The sequence below is a fragment of the Prenolepis imparis genome, unplaced genomic scaffold (genome assembly GCF_030444845.1).
Source record: "Prenolepis imparis isolate NDT839.2.m4 unplaced genomic scaffold, iyPreImpa1.0 SCAF_14, whole genome shotgun sequence".
Lineage (NCBI taxonomy): Eukaryota > Metazoa > Arthropoda > Insecta > Hymenoptera > Formicidae > Prenolepis > Prenolepis imparis.
In genome coordinates, this window is record NW_028141172.1 from 9,532,622 (window position 1) to 9,551,485 (window position 18,864).

General features: G+C 31.6%; 2 protein-coding genes across 2 annotated transcripts; both read right to left on the reverse strand.

The window, feature by feature from the left end:
• Window positions 1–2,531: 2,531 nt before the first annotated feature.
• On the reverse strand, window positions 2,532–4,691 carry LOC145945103 (uncharacterized). Its single transcript, XM_083053934.1, has 2 exons — window positions 4,530–4,691; window positions 2,532–3,572 (listed from the first exon to the last, which is right to left on the reverse strand). Exons 1-2 carry the CDS (start codon window positions 4,689–4,691, stop codon window positions 2,532–2,534), a joined length of 1,203 nt encoding a protein of 400 aa, XP_082910060.1.
• A 2,426-nt stretch (window positions 4,692–7,117) lies between these two features.
• Window positions 7,118–18,698, reverse strand: LOC145945105 (aminopeptidase N-like). The gene is made up of 9 exons (XM_083053935.1): window positions 18,223–18,698; window positions 17,074–17,275; window positions 14,381–14,560; window positions 14,230–14,299; window positions 13,028–13,308; window positions 12,514–12,713; window positions 11,600–11,853; window positions 7,261–7,527; window positions 7,118–7,140 (listed from the first exon to the last, which is right to left on the reverse strand). Exons 1-9 carry the CDS (start codon window positions 18,696–18,698, stop codon window positions 7,118–7,120), a joined length of 1,953 nt encoding a protein of 650 aa, XP_082910061.1.
• Window positions 18,699–18,864: the final 166 nt, after the last annotated feature.

Sequence of the window (18,864 nt, forward strand, 5' to 3'; positions counted from 1 at the left end):
GTCGTACGGACTTAGAGCAATTTTTGTCTCGCGGATGGTATACACTTCGTGCAATTTCGATCTAATACATGACTGCTGACGTGTCATTTCAATCTCTTCATTCAGGCATCGCGTATAATCGTCGAATGTTATACTACGCGCTACGACATTACTTTTGACACCTTTTGCTTTTTTAGTGTCTTTTTTGCCGTCCACCCTCACCGCGTACATTTTTGCTCTAAGCCCGACGAATTCGGACCGTCTTTCATCAAGCCTGGCACCTTTTTGTTTGCATGCGCTATACCGTACGCGTTGTCAATTGGATAATCGCTCGTATCGAATCTAGCGATATCGCGTTTCATGTTCTCATACACATCGTCGCACTCGATGTGATATATTAAACTGTCGGTGTCGGTGTACATTATCCGACATCTTTCACGATAGAGCGGTGACATGTACTCATAGTGAAATTCGTACAGACACACTTTTGATATATCGAGTATACACATACCAACATAGATTGGTTTGTTAAATTTTACTTCTAGTTTACGTAATTCAACGGCGATTAAATTTTCCGAAAAGACGCTCCTGCTATGGAAATTTGGTTTCGCGATCATCGCTTCCGCACCGTATCGTCCGTCCCACTTTGTCAATAATTTTACATCTACATGATTTCGAACGTTTTCCATAGTTTTATTCCATAGGCCGAATACCGCGTTGTTCATCAATTTGTACAAATTTTTTTCAAAATCATTTTTCGCTTGTGTTCTAAATTTTGTATTGAGTTCGATGTAATCGCGGAGCCATGCGGATTGAGTAAATTGTAATACGCGATGTATCTTTACGATACGAAGACCGTGACGTGTACACTGCTGCAGGTTGCGATAATGTATGACGTAACGCTTCTTGTCATATAGCGTCGCGAGGAGCTTATCTTCCCGCTTGCCGGGCGGCTTGTCGCGCGTCGGACAGAACGGTAGGTCAATGTGTGTGTTGTGTTTATTTTGTGGGTACTCTAGATCAACCTCGAGAATATAACCTGTGAGCGAATCCGGAGCGATCGCGTTAAACGTCAAAGTTTGAAATGTCTTCGACCCATCGAAAATCGGCATAAGGCAATGGTTGACACATTGCCCATCCATACAAATTATTTACATCGAAGTACATAAGGTACGACGATGGTTTCGATGAATCATATGACTGCATGTACTTGTTATTAGCATGCGCGTATCTGTTGGAGCATTGACTTAGACCACCGCGTATACCCCGTTCAATAAACATAACCATGTCGATATCGGTAAGCAATTCAAACGTAATATTTGTATGTTTTAGCATCGCGTCCCATGTATACCCGGGAAGAGTATAATAATACGCAGGATCGAGTCCGTAACTCGCGATGCAAGTGTCGCGGAAATTTTCAAAAATATCTGCTAATAACAAGACATCAGTTTTTAAGTACAAATCGCTATATTCGCCAAGAGTTCGAAGGGAGAATCGATTCCAGACCTTCTCAGCGTGCGCGTAATCGCTCTCGGATACAGTGTCACCGGTTAAAGAACTGTAAAACGATTCGCGCGGCGGTAAACGCGTGTCCTGCAGCTTGTCCACGCAGTCAATGTACTCGTACGGAAAGACACCTTTTCGCGTCAATAATTCGAAATTGTGAGCGGATAATGCGGAAAAATTAAAACGTAAAATTTTTAACTTATTCTTATCGAGAAAAGATGCTAATTTGTCAAGACTAGCACTGAGAAATTTGTATGAATCGATGAATCGTAATTTTATGCAAGCTTTCCGATCTTTGTCGTCGTCGTCGGTACTATTGACAGTCTTTGTAAATGAAATGTATTTTTCTTTTGTTATTGGAAGCACATCTACACGTCCTTCGTATGCGGTAGCTATTTCTTTTATGATAAAATGTGCATCATAACCGGATAGATTGTGGAAAACTACAGGAATGACATAAGAGTCTTTGTAATTTAGATTACAGTTTGAGTGTGCGGGACCCCTGTATCGCCCGGTCAAATGACAATGATCGCGTACTCGATTATCGTCCGGCGCAAACGGTTTTTCACAAATGTGACATTGCGTGGCGCTATGAAATTTTTCACACTCGTCTGATGTTAAATTTATCATGGGGACATTATTAGACAAAATACCCTTTATGCGATGCGCTAATTCCTCGAGTTTGTTGGCGAACCACGCGACACAATCGGCACCGCGATAAGATCTGTATGCGGATAATGTTTCATTGTATGAGCATTGCACATAGTATCCAACGCTAAATACCTCGTGATGTTGATAGTATGACACGTGTTCCGATGTCTTCCTCAGCACACACTCCAAGTCGGCATACACCATGAATGGAAGCCGCTCTTTTCTGTTGTAGTTGTCGAAGCCGAGCCACTTATCTTTATCGCTTGGTAACCGGATAGCGCAGTCATTCATTTCTCCACAGTCCACAATGTGAGCCTCCAACTTTTCGCTCAAATTAAAGAAGTGCAAGCATCTGTGAAAAAAAATTACAATTTTATTTACAATTTTATTTACAATTATATAATTTGCAATAAATATACGTACCGATCACAGATATATTTTTGACCATTGTGTTTGCTCAGTTGCGAGCTTACGAGGCGAGACAGATTTTTGATATACACGAAATGTCCAACGTTGTCGTCCTCCTTCTCCACGTACAGCAAATTCACATGTTTTTCTTTTTTCTGATCGGCGAGTCGTATCGGAAGAATTGATAATTCCTTCTTCCTCTCGATGCCGTAGACGTTGATTGAGATATCGTTTACATGTTCAAACTTTTTTATTTGATTCAACGTTATCGGAAACTCAATGTTTTGTAAATTTAACACCGTCGTATAGTGCGGATATGAAGATGTTCTCTCAGTATATTTTTCAACGGGGTACAGAGCGGCCACCACTGACCACGCGAAACATGCATTGTCCATTGATAGCACATTAATTACCGCTCTCTTCGTCATAATTTCTCGCGGTAATTTAATATGGCATCCCGCGCGCATAGGATTGCACTTGTTGACGTTGACCGTAAGATCGAGGATTCGTGACAATGCCCATCCGCTATCACGTTCCTGAAACTCTTCGAGAGACGTCAATGTGGTTTCGATGACGTGCCGCTCATACCACTCGCGTAAATCGGACGTGCGAAAAAGCTCATAATTTCTCGTGTTAATACTTTTGTTAGCGCGCTTATCACCTGTCACAAACTCACCGTTGAACACAGTATTTACTTTTACACAGTTGTGTATTTTTATAACGTCTTGCACTTGCTCGAGTACTACACTACTAGCATCTTCCAAAAATTGTCGCGGTTCGATATAGTCTGCGTTAATCACCGCACCGGTCAGTATATGATTTTCAAACGCGGTATCGATCTCTCGCCAAACGAGTCTTCCTGCGTTATTGTCGCCACTGTAATTACCACCACTGGATATAAACTGTCTCTGCAATCGAGTTTTTGCACCCTCGAGTCGCGCGATTCTAGCAACCAAAGATTGTCTATATCCAATGGAGAGTCGCGGACGCTTGACACGGCTGTTTTCTTCGAGCAGTTTGATAAATTCCTCGCAGCGCAGCGCCCATTCAAAATACTCGCCCAAGGTGGCGATTTGATGGGACCGCTCCAACAGGTCGCGTTCAGTCTGCTCGATGTTTTCCATTTTTCCACACTTTTAAAATCACGTTCTATAGAGCACTTGCACCCGCTATTCTTTTTTCGACCGACGTATCTGTGCGCTTGCAAATTACGTACTATGATTTAAAGTGGTAGCAGTCCTTATTATATTTCGTCTAATCATTTCTTCCCCTCTTCATGATTAACGGATTGTTTAATTACATATCAGAAAGGTGATCTCCCTTCATCGCGTTATCGCTTTTGACACAGAGCGGCCGGACATCGGCGCTCATTTTTGTTTATAAAAATTCAAGCGGCCGGACATCGGCGCTCCCTAAACAATGAGAAAGAATTCCGCTTAGGGGAGGGGAAAGGTTCTGCAAAGGCTGCCGAATATTGGCGCGTAATGCAACACGGTCTTTTACCGCGAAAAAAAACACGTCCCGACGTGTTCATTGCGATAAGCGCGACCTCCCAAAATCCCCTCAGATGGAGGAGGGGTGGGGGTGGTATCTCGAGGGCGGCCGAATGTCGGCAAAATTATCGCAAAAGAATTCTTTCTAAACAATGAGGAAGAAACGTTACATATGGGCAGGGGAGGGGGAGGGCGGAAGTACCGCCAAAGCGCGTCGCCTTATGGGGGAGGGGTGGGGGAGGTATCGCGAGGGTGGCCGAATGTCGGCGCTCACTTTGCGGTGTTTTGTTTATAATAAAACATGTTAGATAATTCAAAGTAATACAATACGCTGTTTTGTTTATGAAAAACAATACGCGATAAGCGTCTCTCGCACAGCGATAAGCGCCCCCGCCCCGCGTGACGTCATACCCCCTCGCCCCGGAGAACCCCCCCGCCCCGCGCCCTCCTCGGAGCCCAATGGGTTAGAACTCTCATAGTATCCCTACTTACCTCTCCGTATTGCGCGCGTATCGTCCCAGTGCGCAAGAAAAACGGAAACTTGCGTTTGTGTGTAGATCTCCGTCCGCTGAATGCTCGCGTCATAAAGCAAAAATATCCATTTCCGTTAATCGAGGATTGTCTGTCGCGTCTAAGTGATAAAACGGTGTTCATGCTCCTTGACCTTAAAGACGGTTTCCATCAAATTAGAGTTCACCCCGACTCAACGAAATATTTTGCTTTTGCTACGCCAGACGGGCAATTTGAATATTTAAGATTACCTTTTGGTTTCTCCGAGTCTCCGGCAGAGTTTCAGAAAAGAATTGTACAGATTCTACAGCCGTTGATTCGCGCGAATAAAATTTTGGTATATATAGATAACATTCTTATTGCATCTAATTCAGTTGTCGAAAATTTAGAAGTTTTGAAAGAAATACTTTTAACACTCCGAAAATACAGCTTTGAACTCAACTTTGCAAAATGTTGCTTTTTAAAGAAAAAGATTGAATTTTTGGGGTACATTATTTCACATAATCAGATCACAATGAGCGACCGTCATACAGAGGCAGTGAGAAGCTTCCCGACCCCCAAAAACGTTCATCAAATACAAAGATTTCTCGGATTGACTAATTACTTCCGGAAATTTGTTCAAAATTACGCGAACATCGCCAGGCCTTTGTATAATTTACTCAAAAAATCTACCGAATTCCGATTCGATGATAATTGCGTTAAAGCTTTTGAAAATTTGAAAAATGCGTTAATTACTCATCCAGTATTACGACTATATAACCCTACCGCACAGACAGAGTTACACACAGACGCAAGCTCCCATGGATTAGGCGCAATATTATTACAAAAGCAAATTGATGCGAAATGGGCACCCGTTGCGTTCTTTAGTCAAGCGACTAATCAAGCTGAATCGCGATATCACAGTTTCGAGCTCGAAATGCTCGCTATCGTCCGTTCAATAGAACGTTTTCATATTTATCTGTACGGGATTTCGTTCACAGTAATCACGGATTGCAATGCGTTGGTTTACGCCGTGAATAAAGCGACCTTGAATCCGCGTATCGCACGGTGGACGTTACTTTTGCAGAATTACGATTTCAAGGTGGAACATCGCCCGGGTAGACGCATGGCGCATGTTGATGCGCTTAGCCGCCAGGTTTCATATTTGGAAATTCTTCCCCTCGAAAGGGAATTGGAATTTAGACAATTGCAAGATGCTCGATTAAAACAAATCGCGTCAGAATTGGAATACGGTACCGAGAATAACGAGTTCCGCTTAATTGAAGGCCTAGTCTATAAGAGGGGCGTCGACCGTGATCGTTTCGCAATTCCGGATTCAATGATTAACAATTTAATCAGAATATATCATGACGATATGGCACATTGCGGTTTAGAGAAAACTTTCGAGGGATTAAATCGCTCTTATTGGTTCCCAGCAATGCGGAAAAAAATCCGCGATTACATCGATAACTGTATTATTTGCCTGTACGCAAACTCATCTACGAATCGTTTTGAGGGCGAGTCACAGATAGATAATTCCCCTCCTGTGTTACCGTTCGAAATAATCCACATTGATCATTTCGGTCCTCTTCAGGAAACGGAAAACGGCTTTAAATATATTCTAGTTATCGTAGATGCATTTACTCGTTATACATGGCTCTTCGCGACCAAGACTACGAGCTCTCGAGAAGTATGCAAAAAATTAGAATGGTTGTTCAATGTATTCGGCACACCGTCCACAATGATTTCCGATCGTGGAACGTCCTTTACTTCTTCCGAATTTGCCGAATTTCTTAAAAATTTTAATATTAAATTGATCAAAGTAGCTGTCGCGTCACCATGGGCCAACGGGATGGTCGAGAGAGTTAACCGATATTTGAAATCAAGTTTATCTAAAGTAATAGAATCACCTTCAGATTGGGAACAAAAACTTGCTGACATTCAATATGTCTTAAACAATACCCATCATACCGCGATAAAAACAACCGCGTCGATGCTTTTGTTAGGGTACGATCAAACAAGGCATAACGATAAAAACCTAAAAGGCCTCGTTGACTCGTTATCAAAAATAAATACCGATATCATCGAACAAAGGGACGAAGCAAGAGATACAGCTCTTCAAGCAAATAAGAAACTTCGCGAATATAACAGACAATATTATAATTCGAAACACACAAAGCCCACTCAATATAAGGAAGGTGACTTAGTACTTATCCGTGACTTACAAACAAAGATAGGCTCTAGTAGTAAACTCAAGCCAAATTATAAAGGCCCATACATTGTGGCAAAAACATTAAATAAGAATCGGTACGTTATAAAGGACATTCCGGGATTCAATATAACACAAAAACCGTATAACTCAATATTATCGCCCGACAAACTCAAATTGTGGATTAAGCCTGTTACGGAACCAAAAGAATAATAAGATGCCGAATCTGAAATTATGATTAGTTAAGAGTCAGTTATCGCAAAAATGGTTGTCTATTTAAAATAAGTTGTCGCGTTAGTTTTAAGATAATTTAGAATTAGATTTCCTTATTACTTCTAAATCAAGAGATATAAATCGTTAAGAATTATAATTGTATTTGTTTTTATGATACTGTAATCGGATAATCTGAAAAAAAAAAAAAAAAAAATATTTCGATTGTGAGCGAATTACGCACTCTAACTTTATTTTGTCTTCGATTAAAATCTTTAATTTTATAGCATTAATACTGGTAACAAAATTATGTACTCTTCATTTCATTTTTAGATGTAACTATACTGTACGGCACTAAATGAGCATCGTTCGGGACGAACTTGGAATCAGGCTGGCCGAGCTGAAAGAAATGAATTTGAATTCGGCGCTTTTCGCCATCTGAGAGAGAACCAAGGAGAGAACCATCCCCACCACGGCTCCGTTTGCCGCGTGGATGATCGTCGCGCTCGTGTGCTCCGATTTGCGATTTTGGAGGGACTTTCTCGCAGAGCTTGGAAAAGGACAGTCGCGCTTTTTGAGGTCCTAGACCATTAGTTCAACGTAGATTTGATAATCTACTTGTGCCTCCGGGCTTTTCTTAAAAGTTACCGTTCGATCGTATTATTCTGATGGTAATAGCATCAGTGCGCGAATGCGTTAAACATTATAAGAACTGTGAAATAGTATCGCGAACTTTAAATAAGCGTGAGCACTATTATTGAACTGTATGAAAATCTTTATCATACTCGAAACATATTGTAAGGCTATTCTCGGTCTGATTCCTTGGTTTGAACTAGAACGTTGTCGCAGATATTTGTATTGCTCTAATACTCCTTTTGTTTAATTAAATATTTCTTTATTTCTAACTGATCCGCTATTTCTTTGATTCGAACATTAATCTGATTTTCCTGACATCCTCGTGTTAATTCGAATAAGAATAAAAGTTCACACGAACTGTTGGTGATTGACGATTGGATTATTTAAACAATCTATCTCTAAAGAAAAAAATTAGTTCCCTACAATATAGAAAGCGACTTCGGACTCTCCTTGAAACAAGTAATCTGACACCAGTGATATATTAAAGTTATAATGAAGCGGTATCAGACAGGTCAAGGAATGATATCCAGTTACACTTTGCCATTTAGTCTTCGCATTTTTATCGGTCTCAGAAAAAGCCATTGCCATTACAAAAATATATAATAAACTATTTAATGACAATTTTTGGAATATCGTGACAAGTCTCATCTTAGATATCTGCAAAAACGTTTTCTTGCTAAGAGAATAGTAAGTAAGAACACAACACAGCAGTATAGAACATGTTAAGGCTCCTGGATCTTCGTCGACCATGTTGGAATTGTGACGTCATAGGCGAGAAAACACACACTAAAAATTCTTAGATGTCATTTTTAAGTGGAAAAATATTTCGATAAAACGTTATTTCAGATGGCTTCAGGATACTTTTAAAATACCTCGAAAACTATTTTTATCCCTTGACAGTTAATCAACAACCGTAAAATGATAGCGTGTGCTTTCTCGCCTCTGACGTCAGAATCTAACATGGCCGCGGGGAGGACCTAGGAACCTTAATGCAAAAAATGCAAAATTATCGATTCCAATAAGAAAAGGAAAACATATTTTTAAAAATTACAGAAATTTAAGAAAAAGATACGCATTTGCTTCATGCTCAATACTCTGAATAATTAAAATAGAAACAGGAAAGTAGGTACGTATATCCCATTTTGCTAAACATTATTTGATTAACTATGTGATTATGTGACAATATCTGTATTTTTTAAAAATTAATTTACTAAATAAAGTCTTGTATAGCTGTATAATTTTCGATTTGCTAAGCATTTTTATTCTTGATTAATTTATAGTTCATATTTAAAACAGCAATGAATTATATTAGATATATATTCAATTTTAAGATCATTCGAGGTATTCAAAATACAAAAATACATGTTTTGCTATATATATTAAATATGTTGTTACAATTTATATCTAAATGTTTTCATGTTATCTGCAATATGCAAAATATAAAGATAATTGAAATAAAAGAAATGTAAATTTTACTTCAATATTGAATAAAAACATCTTTTATTAATTATAAACTCTAATCGCGAATTCTTTACATATTTTTATATGATTATATTTCAAAGAAATCTGAATGTTTTGTATCTGACTTACCTTATTTTTTCAATCACGTGCCGTTACTTTAACCAAAAATATATTGCTTAATTGTGATGTTATCTCTTCAAAGGACCATCGAAATCTGACGTTTGCAGTATGATAACATGTGAAATACATAATCTCACGTAAATAGCTTCTCAAGGTTATACATGACAAACGTCTTATTCGATCATTACTAAATCGATAAAAGTTGATACATAGTTAAAAAGTTCTCGGGAAACAGTTTGTCCATTACAATTTAAAATAATTTTCAAGAAATTTAATCAGGAAATTAAATGTTATATGCAAACAGAAATATATTTTTACTTTTGTCTGATTTTTATAAAGAATTATTTCTTTCTTTGTTACAACTTATTGGATGATGTATGAAATAAGTACATCATTTCACATTTTTTCTATTTTCTTACTGAATATTTATTCTAATGTAATATTAGAAGAATTAAAAATTCTATGATATACGGGATCAATAATGCAACATTCAACTCTTTACAAAGTAAAGGAAAATTGATACGGCTTTCATATGAGAAACACACAATTAAATCCTTCGAACGACAATTTAATTTCTTCTTTACGCAGTACAAAAATTTCATGGTAAGAACACATCTATTTTAGCATCATATTATATTTTGAAACAATATTTTTTTAGAAAAGTTTTTTTTAAACTTTAGTATATAAAAAAATAATTTTTTTCAAAATTTTAATATGCATAAATAGAGATATTCTTACAATAAATTTTTATAAATTGTTCACTGTATATAATCATATAATTTCTTACAAAAAATAAGTTCTTCTTGAAATTTACGCAGTATCATCTAGTTCTTAATGCTCTAAAAAATTTAAATTTTGAAATTCAATATGTTTGTAGTTAAATTGGTGACTCACAATATGCTTTATTCTTTACTTTCATATTATTTTATTTAATTATAATCTAAGAATATGTTCAGGTGGTAAATGTTATTTTTCTTAATCTTCTCGTATTATTTTCCTTCTTAATAAAGATAAGATAAAATTACGTAATTATCATTAACATACACATATTTTACTCATTTACACATTTTGAGTTTATTTTATCTATCTTATCCAATCGTTAAAAAATTGTAACATAAAGGAGAAATTTGTATCAATATTATTGCACAATATAATACATATATTTAAGAAGTTATAAAAAGATATTTTAGAAAATACAAAATAAACGTATAAAATTATATATTTCTGTTATTCGGCATTTTGGGGAATTATAATTACATTAAATTTCGTTACTAAAATTTTTATTATGTTACAAATAATTAAAAATTATTAAAAATTATAAAAAACAATTAAAAACAATTTATACATAATATAACAAATATATTAATAATAAAATACTAATTTTTATAAAATTGATTTTTATAAAAATTTTTATAAAAATTAATATAAAATAGTAATACTAATAATAATATTAACTATTACATTTACATATTAAATGTACTAAGTAAATATTAATAATAAGTCATCAAAATACTAATTGTTCATAACCTATATATACATATATAAATTTAATATCTTCTATTTATTTAAATACATATCTCAGTATTAATATTCAATAGAGCGTTATATAATCAATATACATAATACACACACACATACACACATTTATAAAACATTATAAATATATAAAAAATTATTTCAAATATTTATAATACACAATTGGACGTTTTATAAATAATGGATGCTTTATAGTTGTTGTGCTATATAATTGTTGATGTATATGTTGTATTTGCATCTATAATAAATTAAGTAGACGTATCGAGCTTCTCAAAGAAACTTTGAAGAAATTTTAGTTGGTCGTTTATCTTACGAGAACGTGCTATTAACTTGTCTTTAACGTGTTGCAAATTTAATTGTGGTACATTTTTCTTCGCGAATTCATATATCTGAAATAAATATTATTTTAATTTTAATATTTCATTAATCAGTAATTTCGTAATGAATAATCATGAAAAACGAATGCAAGTTTTTTAAATTGTTAACATAATTATATCGACATAATATAAATTATCTAAAAAAAGAAAAAAAGAAATACGTACATTATATATATTACAATATAAGATATGTAATACATTTTGATAAAAAAATAATTATTAATATAAACTTTATAAATAAGTATATTTACCTCTTCAAATACGAACCCGGAATATACATTATTAATAATCACATTTAATGCTGCATTCACATTAACTTGTCTATAAGAACAAAACAGTATGTATGACACACATACATAATAAATCTTTATAATAAATAAGCAGTATATTTTTATAAAAAAGATGTTATTACCTGTGCTTCAAAATGTCATAAAAATTCAATATTTTTTTAATCATTGTAATATTCTTAGCATGTATCGAAAGAGTAGAAAGAAACATGTTGGCAGTTAAAGCATAAATTTTACGTTCTTTCTCTTTTTTTAGTGTTTCATCTATATTATTATCTTTGAATTGATCTTTTTCAAATGCTTTTAAAAGAAATGTCAGATAATAAATGATAATATTGGAATCATTGGCATAACTAAAGCATTCCAACACTTTATTATTAATTTTTTCTTTGTTTAGGCTAGATGTTTTTTGCCATATATTGATCCATATAGAAAAGTTTGCAGTCTTCAAACCATTACAATAAGTCCATCTCTGCCACCCAAGCAAAATTCTACGACATATGAAAAGGAAATGTTTTATTTTTTAATATATCTCTTATCAGTATTTAGCATGTACGTATATATTAATAAATATCCAGAAATAAAATTCAAGTATAATCAAATATAAATATATAAAATTATATATTTATATATAAAATAAGTGTGTCTATATATGTTTTTCTTTCTCTTGTATAATGTCTGTTCACAGATACAGAAAGAATAATGGAAAAATTCAGAAGAAAAATGGAAAAATAAGTTCTATATTAATTCTTATATTGAAAAAAATTAAAATATTAAAAAATCTAAAAAAATTATAGATATAAATAACATATTTTATATATGATTATGTATAAAGATATCTTCTCTCATTTCTTTAAATTATATTTTTTCTAAAAAATTTAATGCATAAATTATTTTTTCAATTATTTTTCAATTATTCATTATGTTATTTTTCCCGTATACGGACAAAAATTATATATATATATGTATATATATGTATGTCAGAAAAGTAATGAGATGTATATATATATAAGTATAAACATATTTTATATACAATAAATATATATTATATATTTATATTTTATCTTATATGGCCTTCTATTCCTAAGTAATATATCAAATATAACACAAGGTTTAAAAAGACACAGAAATATAATGATTAAGACACTTACTTATTTTTTCCACTGTCACGTAGATACAATTCTAATTGACGTTTTGCCATTTTAATGCACAAAGGATTATCGACAATACATGTCCATTTTGCGAGTTGTTGTTTTAAATATTCATCAAAATCGTTAACAGTGGGTACCCTTTGATTGTACATATATTCTTCTATATTATCAAACAGGCTTTTTATTATCTTTAAAATTTCCTACAATTTGGTATGGGAAATAAGTTTTTCTGTGCGATCATTAAATTATTTATATAATTATTATTTATATAAACAAATATAATATATGCGAAAGAAATATACATTGACTAAAACTATTTTATTTCAGTAAGTGATTAAAATATGCTCTGAATTAATCAATTTCTTAAATAATTGTGTTCTTTTATGTCGCTTAAATACATAGAATGTTAATATTTATTTCATAGGTTTTGATTCAAAATTTTCTAACTATTATTACACAGAAAATACACATAATTTTATCAATAAACTTTACAATAGACAATGTGAGTACCTACCTTAAAATATGCAGGATAATATGTTGAATACAAAAATATATTTGATATTGATTCAAAGATTTTTAGCATAGGATACCATGCTACGTAATCTTTCTCTTGCCATAAATAGCTCGCAAGTTCCCAGAAAATAGGAAAATCAAGTTTTCTCTCCATCGCAAAATGAAACGCGTCATCGATAATTTGCGCTCGATTAAGAACATGTATATTAGTATAGCTTTTAGAATTCAAATAACGTGCAATTCTTCGCCAATTCTCGGGATCATAGTTGACGCGATAGTATCCTATTATTCAACAAATAAATTTTATCCATTATTTCTTTAAATGAATATAGTAAAAAATATTATGAATTGTATATATTTTATTTTCTTATATTTTAAGCCGTATTAGAAATTAAACATGTGTGTATATATATGTATATTATAGTAAACAATGCAAATTTCTTAATAATATTATCGATTATAAAATTATTTTACGCCGTTAATTGAAATAAAAAATTAAGTTCCAAAAAATTAAGCGATGTACAGAATTGTATAAATTTAACAGCAATATTGTAACATACTTTAAGACTCCTTGACTCGCCGCGATCATGTTGAAATGTAACGTCAAAAGCGAGAAAATACATGCTGAAAATTTTGCCATGAAAGACGTTGCCATGAAAGACGTGCCATTTTTAGATGGAAAGATATTTTGATGAAACAACTTCAGATGGTTTCAGCACACTTTTATACTCCAAAAACTATTTTTTTCCCTTTTACAGTCAATCAACAATCGTAAAATGATTGTGATATTAGACTTTGTCATGCGGAGTGACTGCGCATGTGCAAAGATCAGACTGGGCCTCATATTACAGTCATTTTACAGCTGTTGATTAATTATAAAGAGAAAAGTTTTCGGAATATTTTAAAAGTGTGCTAAAGCTATCTGAAGTGTTGTTTCGTCGAAAATATCTGTTTATGTAAAAATGGCACGCAAAAATTTTCAGCGTGTATTTTCTCGCCTCTGACGTCACAATCTAACATGGCCGCGGCTACCAAGGAACCTTAAAAGAATATTATTATTTGTAATGTGTGAAATATAATTTTAATCTTTATAAAAAAAATATTTAATTATTACAATTGAAATATATAATAAGGATAATTTGTTTGTATAACAAAAGAAAATAAGAAATACTAGTAAAAATACTATTATAATTTAATATTTACCAATTTGTTGTATGTTGACAATGATCCATTTATCTTTAATTTTAATGGGTATTTCCAACACCGGATTTGACTCCGTTAAAAATTAGTAAAAATACTTAATAGTTGTCAAACTTAAGTTAAAATTGATGTTCGTTTCCGTAGTATAGCTGACAGGTATAAAATATGGTGTTTGATCTAATATGTCTTTCGATATTTTCGATATATTCACTCGATCGCTAGTATAATTTCGGGTGACATTTATTGCAGGAAAAGTCTCCTGTATAGTCCAAATATCCATTATCTGTTCTGCGTTCAAATGATTCTCTTCAGGATTTATATTATCTTTGACAATCTGCATAACGTTCCACAAATTATCAGGTATGTCCATATTAAAAAAAAAATATCTGTAAAATTTGACATTGCGACAATTAACAAAATATATACATATATGTTTGCACTTTTTGATGCAATTTCAAACTTAAACACAGACAGAAGTTATTAATGGGTTTGTAATTTTTGTATATAGTTGAAGAATTAATTTTGTCTAGATGCACTTCGTTTCGTATTAAAAATTACAAATTCATAAACCACATAATTATATAAATTATATATTAAAAATACATTGAAAGCACAGCGTAATATGAGATGGTATAACTTTCGTTGTTAATATACTATTGCAAAATGCTAATTATATTAAACGCATCATATATAATAATTCTTTAGCATTTTATTATTTATTTTAAACGTAAAACCAAAAATTTCTTCTTGTTGATCAAAAAGTATCGACTTTAAAATATATTTATGCTTAAACTAGATTTTTTTTTACAAAATTAAGTGCGTATCAATAAACTGTGTAAAATAGTACCAATAAATATTATACCCATTATAATTTAATTCTAAAAATTAATTCCCTAATTTTTTTTATCGTTTTTTAATATTTAATTTGTTATATTTAAGAAAATAACATATAATTGTGCATTTATGTGAATATTTGTATATATTAATTTTTTTTTACAATTGACCTAATTTCTGTTTTTGTTAAATTTTTAACAGTATTCATAAATATTTAATTTCTGAAATTTTTATTTGTTATTTATGCAAGTTTGAATATTTATTGGATACAATTTCATGAATTTAGTGTATGTTTTTTATTTTTTTAGGATGTTTCCATTTTGGCATTTGTTTTATATTTAATTTCTGTATGCTTGTGTGTGTGTGTGTATATATATAATATATATATATATTACTTACTGCATTCTTAAATATGTTCTGATACTTATCCAAAATATATCATGGAGTATACTTTCCAACATGCGCCAAAATATGGCTCCTATAATAAAAATATAAAATATATATAATTATATACTATTAAATAAACTTAAAGCACAATGTTCATGAATTCCAAAACCTAGCTAATATAATTTAAAAGAATTAAATTTTTATTTATAAAAGAATTAAATTAAGAATAAATAAATGTACAAAAAGAAATCTAAACTAATTTTGAATTAAAAAATATTTTTCTTAAAAATACAAAATTAAATTAAAAGAAAATAAATGTATAATTAGAACTTTTTAATCTCTTTTTAGATATTTATAGTTATCAATTTATTTGAACTATTGTTTAATCATATTTACAAATTTATATACAGGGTGTCCGGTAATAGTCGCATCAACCTTCGTATGCAGGTAGAGCTAGTTAAACCGAGTAGAAAAGTCCTCTACCATTTTGCGATATTCTCAATAATAAGAGAGAAATAAATTAAAGAAAATCAACCAATTCGCGCGATGATAAGCGTGCGGCGAGAAGAGACAGCCCACTCGGGGGTCCAGAGTTAGCGCTACTCGTATGGAGTTACTGTCTTTTGTAAAGCGCTCCTCCCCGCTTCATCGCGCGCTTAGCAACCGTGTAACATTATACTGTTTCTTTTCGCCGCATGCTTAGTAACGACATAAAACTGGGCTGTCTCTTCTCGCCGTCGTCACGCGAATTGGCCGATCTTTATTAATTAATATCTCTCTTATTATTGAGAATATCGCAAAATGGTAGAGGACTCTTTTACTCGGTTTAACTAGCTCTACCTGCACACGACGGTTGATGCGACTATTACCGGACACCCTGTATATAATAAATATTTGTAAAAATAGATAGATATATTATATAATAGTCCAATTATTATTCAAATATACAATATATATATATACATACCTATGTAAGAAAAAAGAAGAATTGAATTAATTTTAGATATATTGTTTGCATTTTCCGTAATATTAATGATAGAAAATACAGTGTTTAAATGACGAGATTCATGTTTAATTTGGACTACGAACAAGTCCATCATCCGGAAATCATCAAAGGCCTACAAACAGATTGGTTTGATCAAATAAATATATATTCGGTTGCCGCCGTCTAAATTTTTTTCACTAATATTTTATAATAAAGGAATTTAATTATTTACAAGTATATATACATTTTACTGTGTATTTTTGTCTCAAACATTTCAAAGCTTTTTAACACTAAACAACATTCTGCTATTTTATATTACAAAATATTAAATAATTATATAGTATCTTTATATATATTTATGTATAATTTATAGTTATTTGACACAAAAAATATTTTTTAAATTTCCCAAAATATATACTTGCAAAGTTTTTCTAAGTTATAGTACATAATTAAAATATATATGTTATTGCTTCTGTAATGTTTATATTTTCTAAATAAATAAGATATTGTGAAATATTAAAAAAAAATAATACATTAGCATTTCTTCTATTTTAAACGAAAATGAGAAGAAAATTTAAGAATATTTTATATAGTCACAATAGCCACAAAAAATTTTTTATAATTAATGAATGTAATACAACCTTATCGATGATATATATTTCAAAGAACTTAATGAAGCCTTCGTTTAACCACCAGTGACATCGACATGACGGATTGAAGAAATTATCAAACCATTCACATGTTATATCATGAACTATTGAGAGCATTAATGTAGTTTTAATCTCAGCAGGATGTAGTTCCTTATTGTAGATAATATCTTCATTGTACATAATATCTGTTTCGCTGAAAATTATTCGTAAATAGTGCTGTTATTTCAAAACATTTTATTTTAAGCTCTTGCATAGTTTGCTTATATAAAAATTAATATATGTTGTACATATATTAGTTGCAAGATAATTCAAAAATTGTCAAACTAAAACAGAATTTTAAGCATAAAAATAGATCAATTATAAACGTTGATAGACAAAAAAATAGTTTTCTGCACCAATTTATTGAATGTATTATGTTAATTATATGTTATTATTTTGTATAACTTTATGTGCATACCTCTTTCTTGCTCTTTCTCAAAACTAAAGTAAGCGATAATTTTATTTTTCAATATTCTTCACACATCTTTCTTTCGATGTGATAAAATAAATCTTTTAGCAATTTTTTGATTAATACAAAAAATGTAGAAATTATACTCATACAATGAATTCAATGATAATAACATAAACATATGTTTTTAACATTATAACTTAAAATTACTAAAATTAATTAAAAATTTTTTGAATTCTTGATTTGAGATAATATAATAACGAAACAGTTTTTAAACGTATAAATCTGACTATTACACGATTATAAATGTAAGTTATTTTATTATAATATTACACATGTGTCATCATCATTTATTAAAATTATTTAATTATATAAATTACTTTAGGCATAAATATAAACATATTTTTTTAAATATGTATATATATATTAATATTATATTATAAATATAGTAATATTTTAAATAATATATTTATTATATTTATAAATATTTTAAATATATTAATATTATATTATAAATATATTAGATATTAAGGTGATCGAGTAAATGCTGTTATAAATCTTAGTTTAATAATAAACCAACTCCAACAATAAGCGTAAAGAAATACAAAACTTTGTATTTTTAAATTCTAATAACTATAAATAATTTTATATTTCAATTAATTATAATTATAATTATTTCTTAAATATATTACTTGTAAAATACGAATCCACAAGTCTGCCAGATTTTCTCCTCAAAATTCGGAATAGCGATATAATCAACCTTCGGAACGCTTCTTTTGATCTCCCAATTCTTCTTTAAATACATAGTTACATTTTCAACGACATATTGCGCGAATTTCATGTGGGATACCAAATGCGGTCTGCACCAGATATTGACCACATTCTCCGACGAATCAAGAACCGGATACAGATTATCAAACTCGTACATCACGATTGTTACGTCGTTCGGAGATATCGCAGGTGTCGTGTGGAAATGAGTAATCATCATCGTATCCAAAAGTTCGTATTCTCGTATCGGCGTATTCGATAAAACTTTGTATATTTTGTCATGTTCCACGGAAACGTTAAAAGTGGCACTTAATTCCGGCTCGTCCAAACATGGAAAGAATGCTCGGGCTCTTCTCGGCTGGTTTACTGCGAACACCAGTCTGCGACATTTTAATGACATGCTTATTTAGAGAATGACAACTTTTCAGCAATTATTGGTACAAAAATTATTAAGGATTGGAGAATTATTATGTCTTTTGATTTATAGCTGAAATATAATAATACACTTTCAAAATACTCCAAAAACTATTCTTTTCCCCTGACAGTCAATCAATAATCGTAAAATA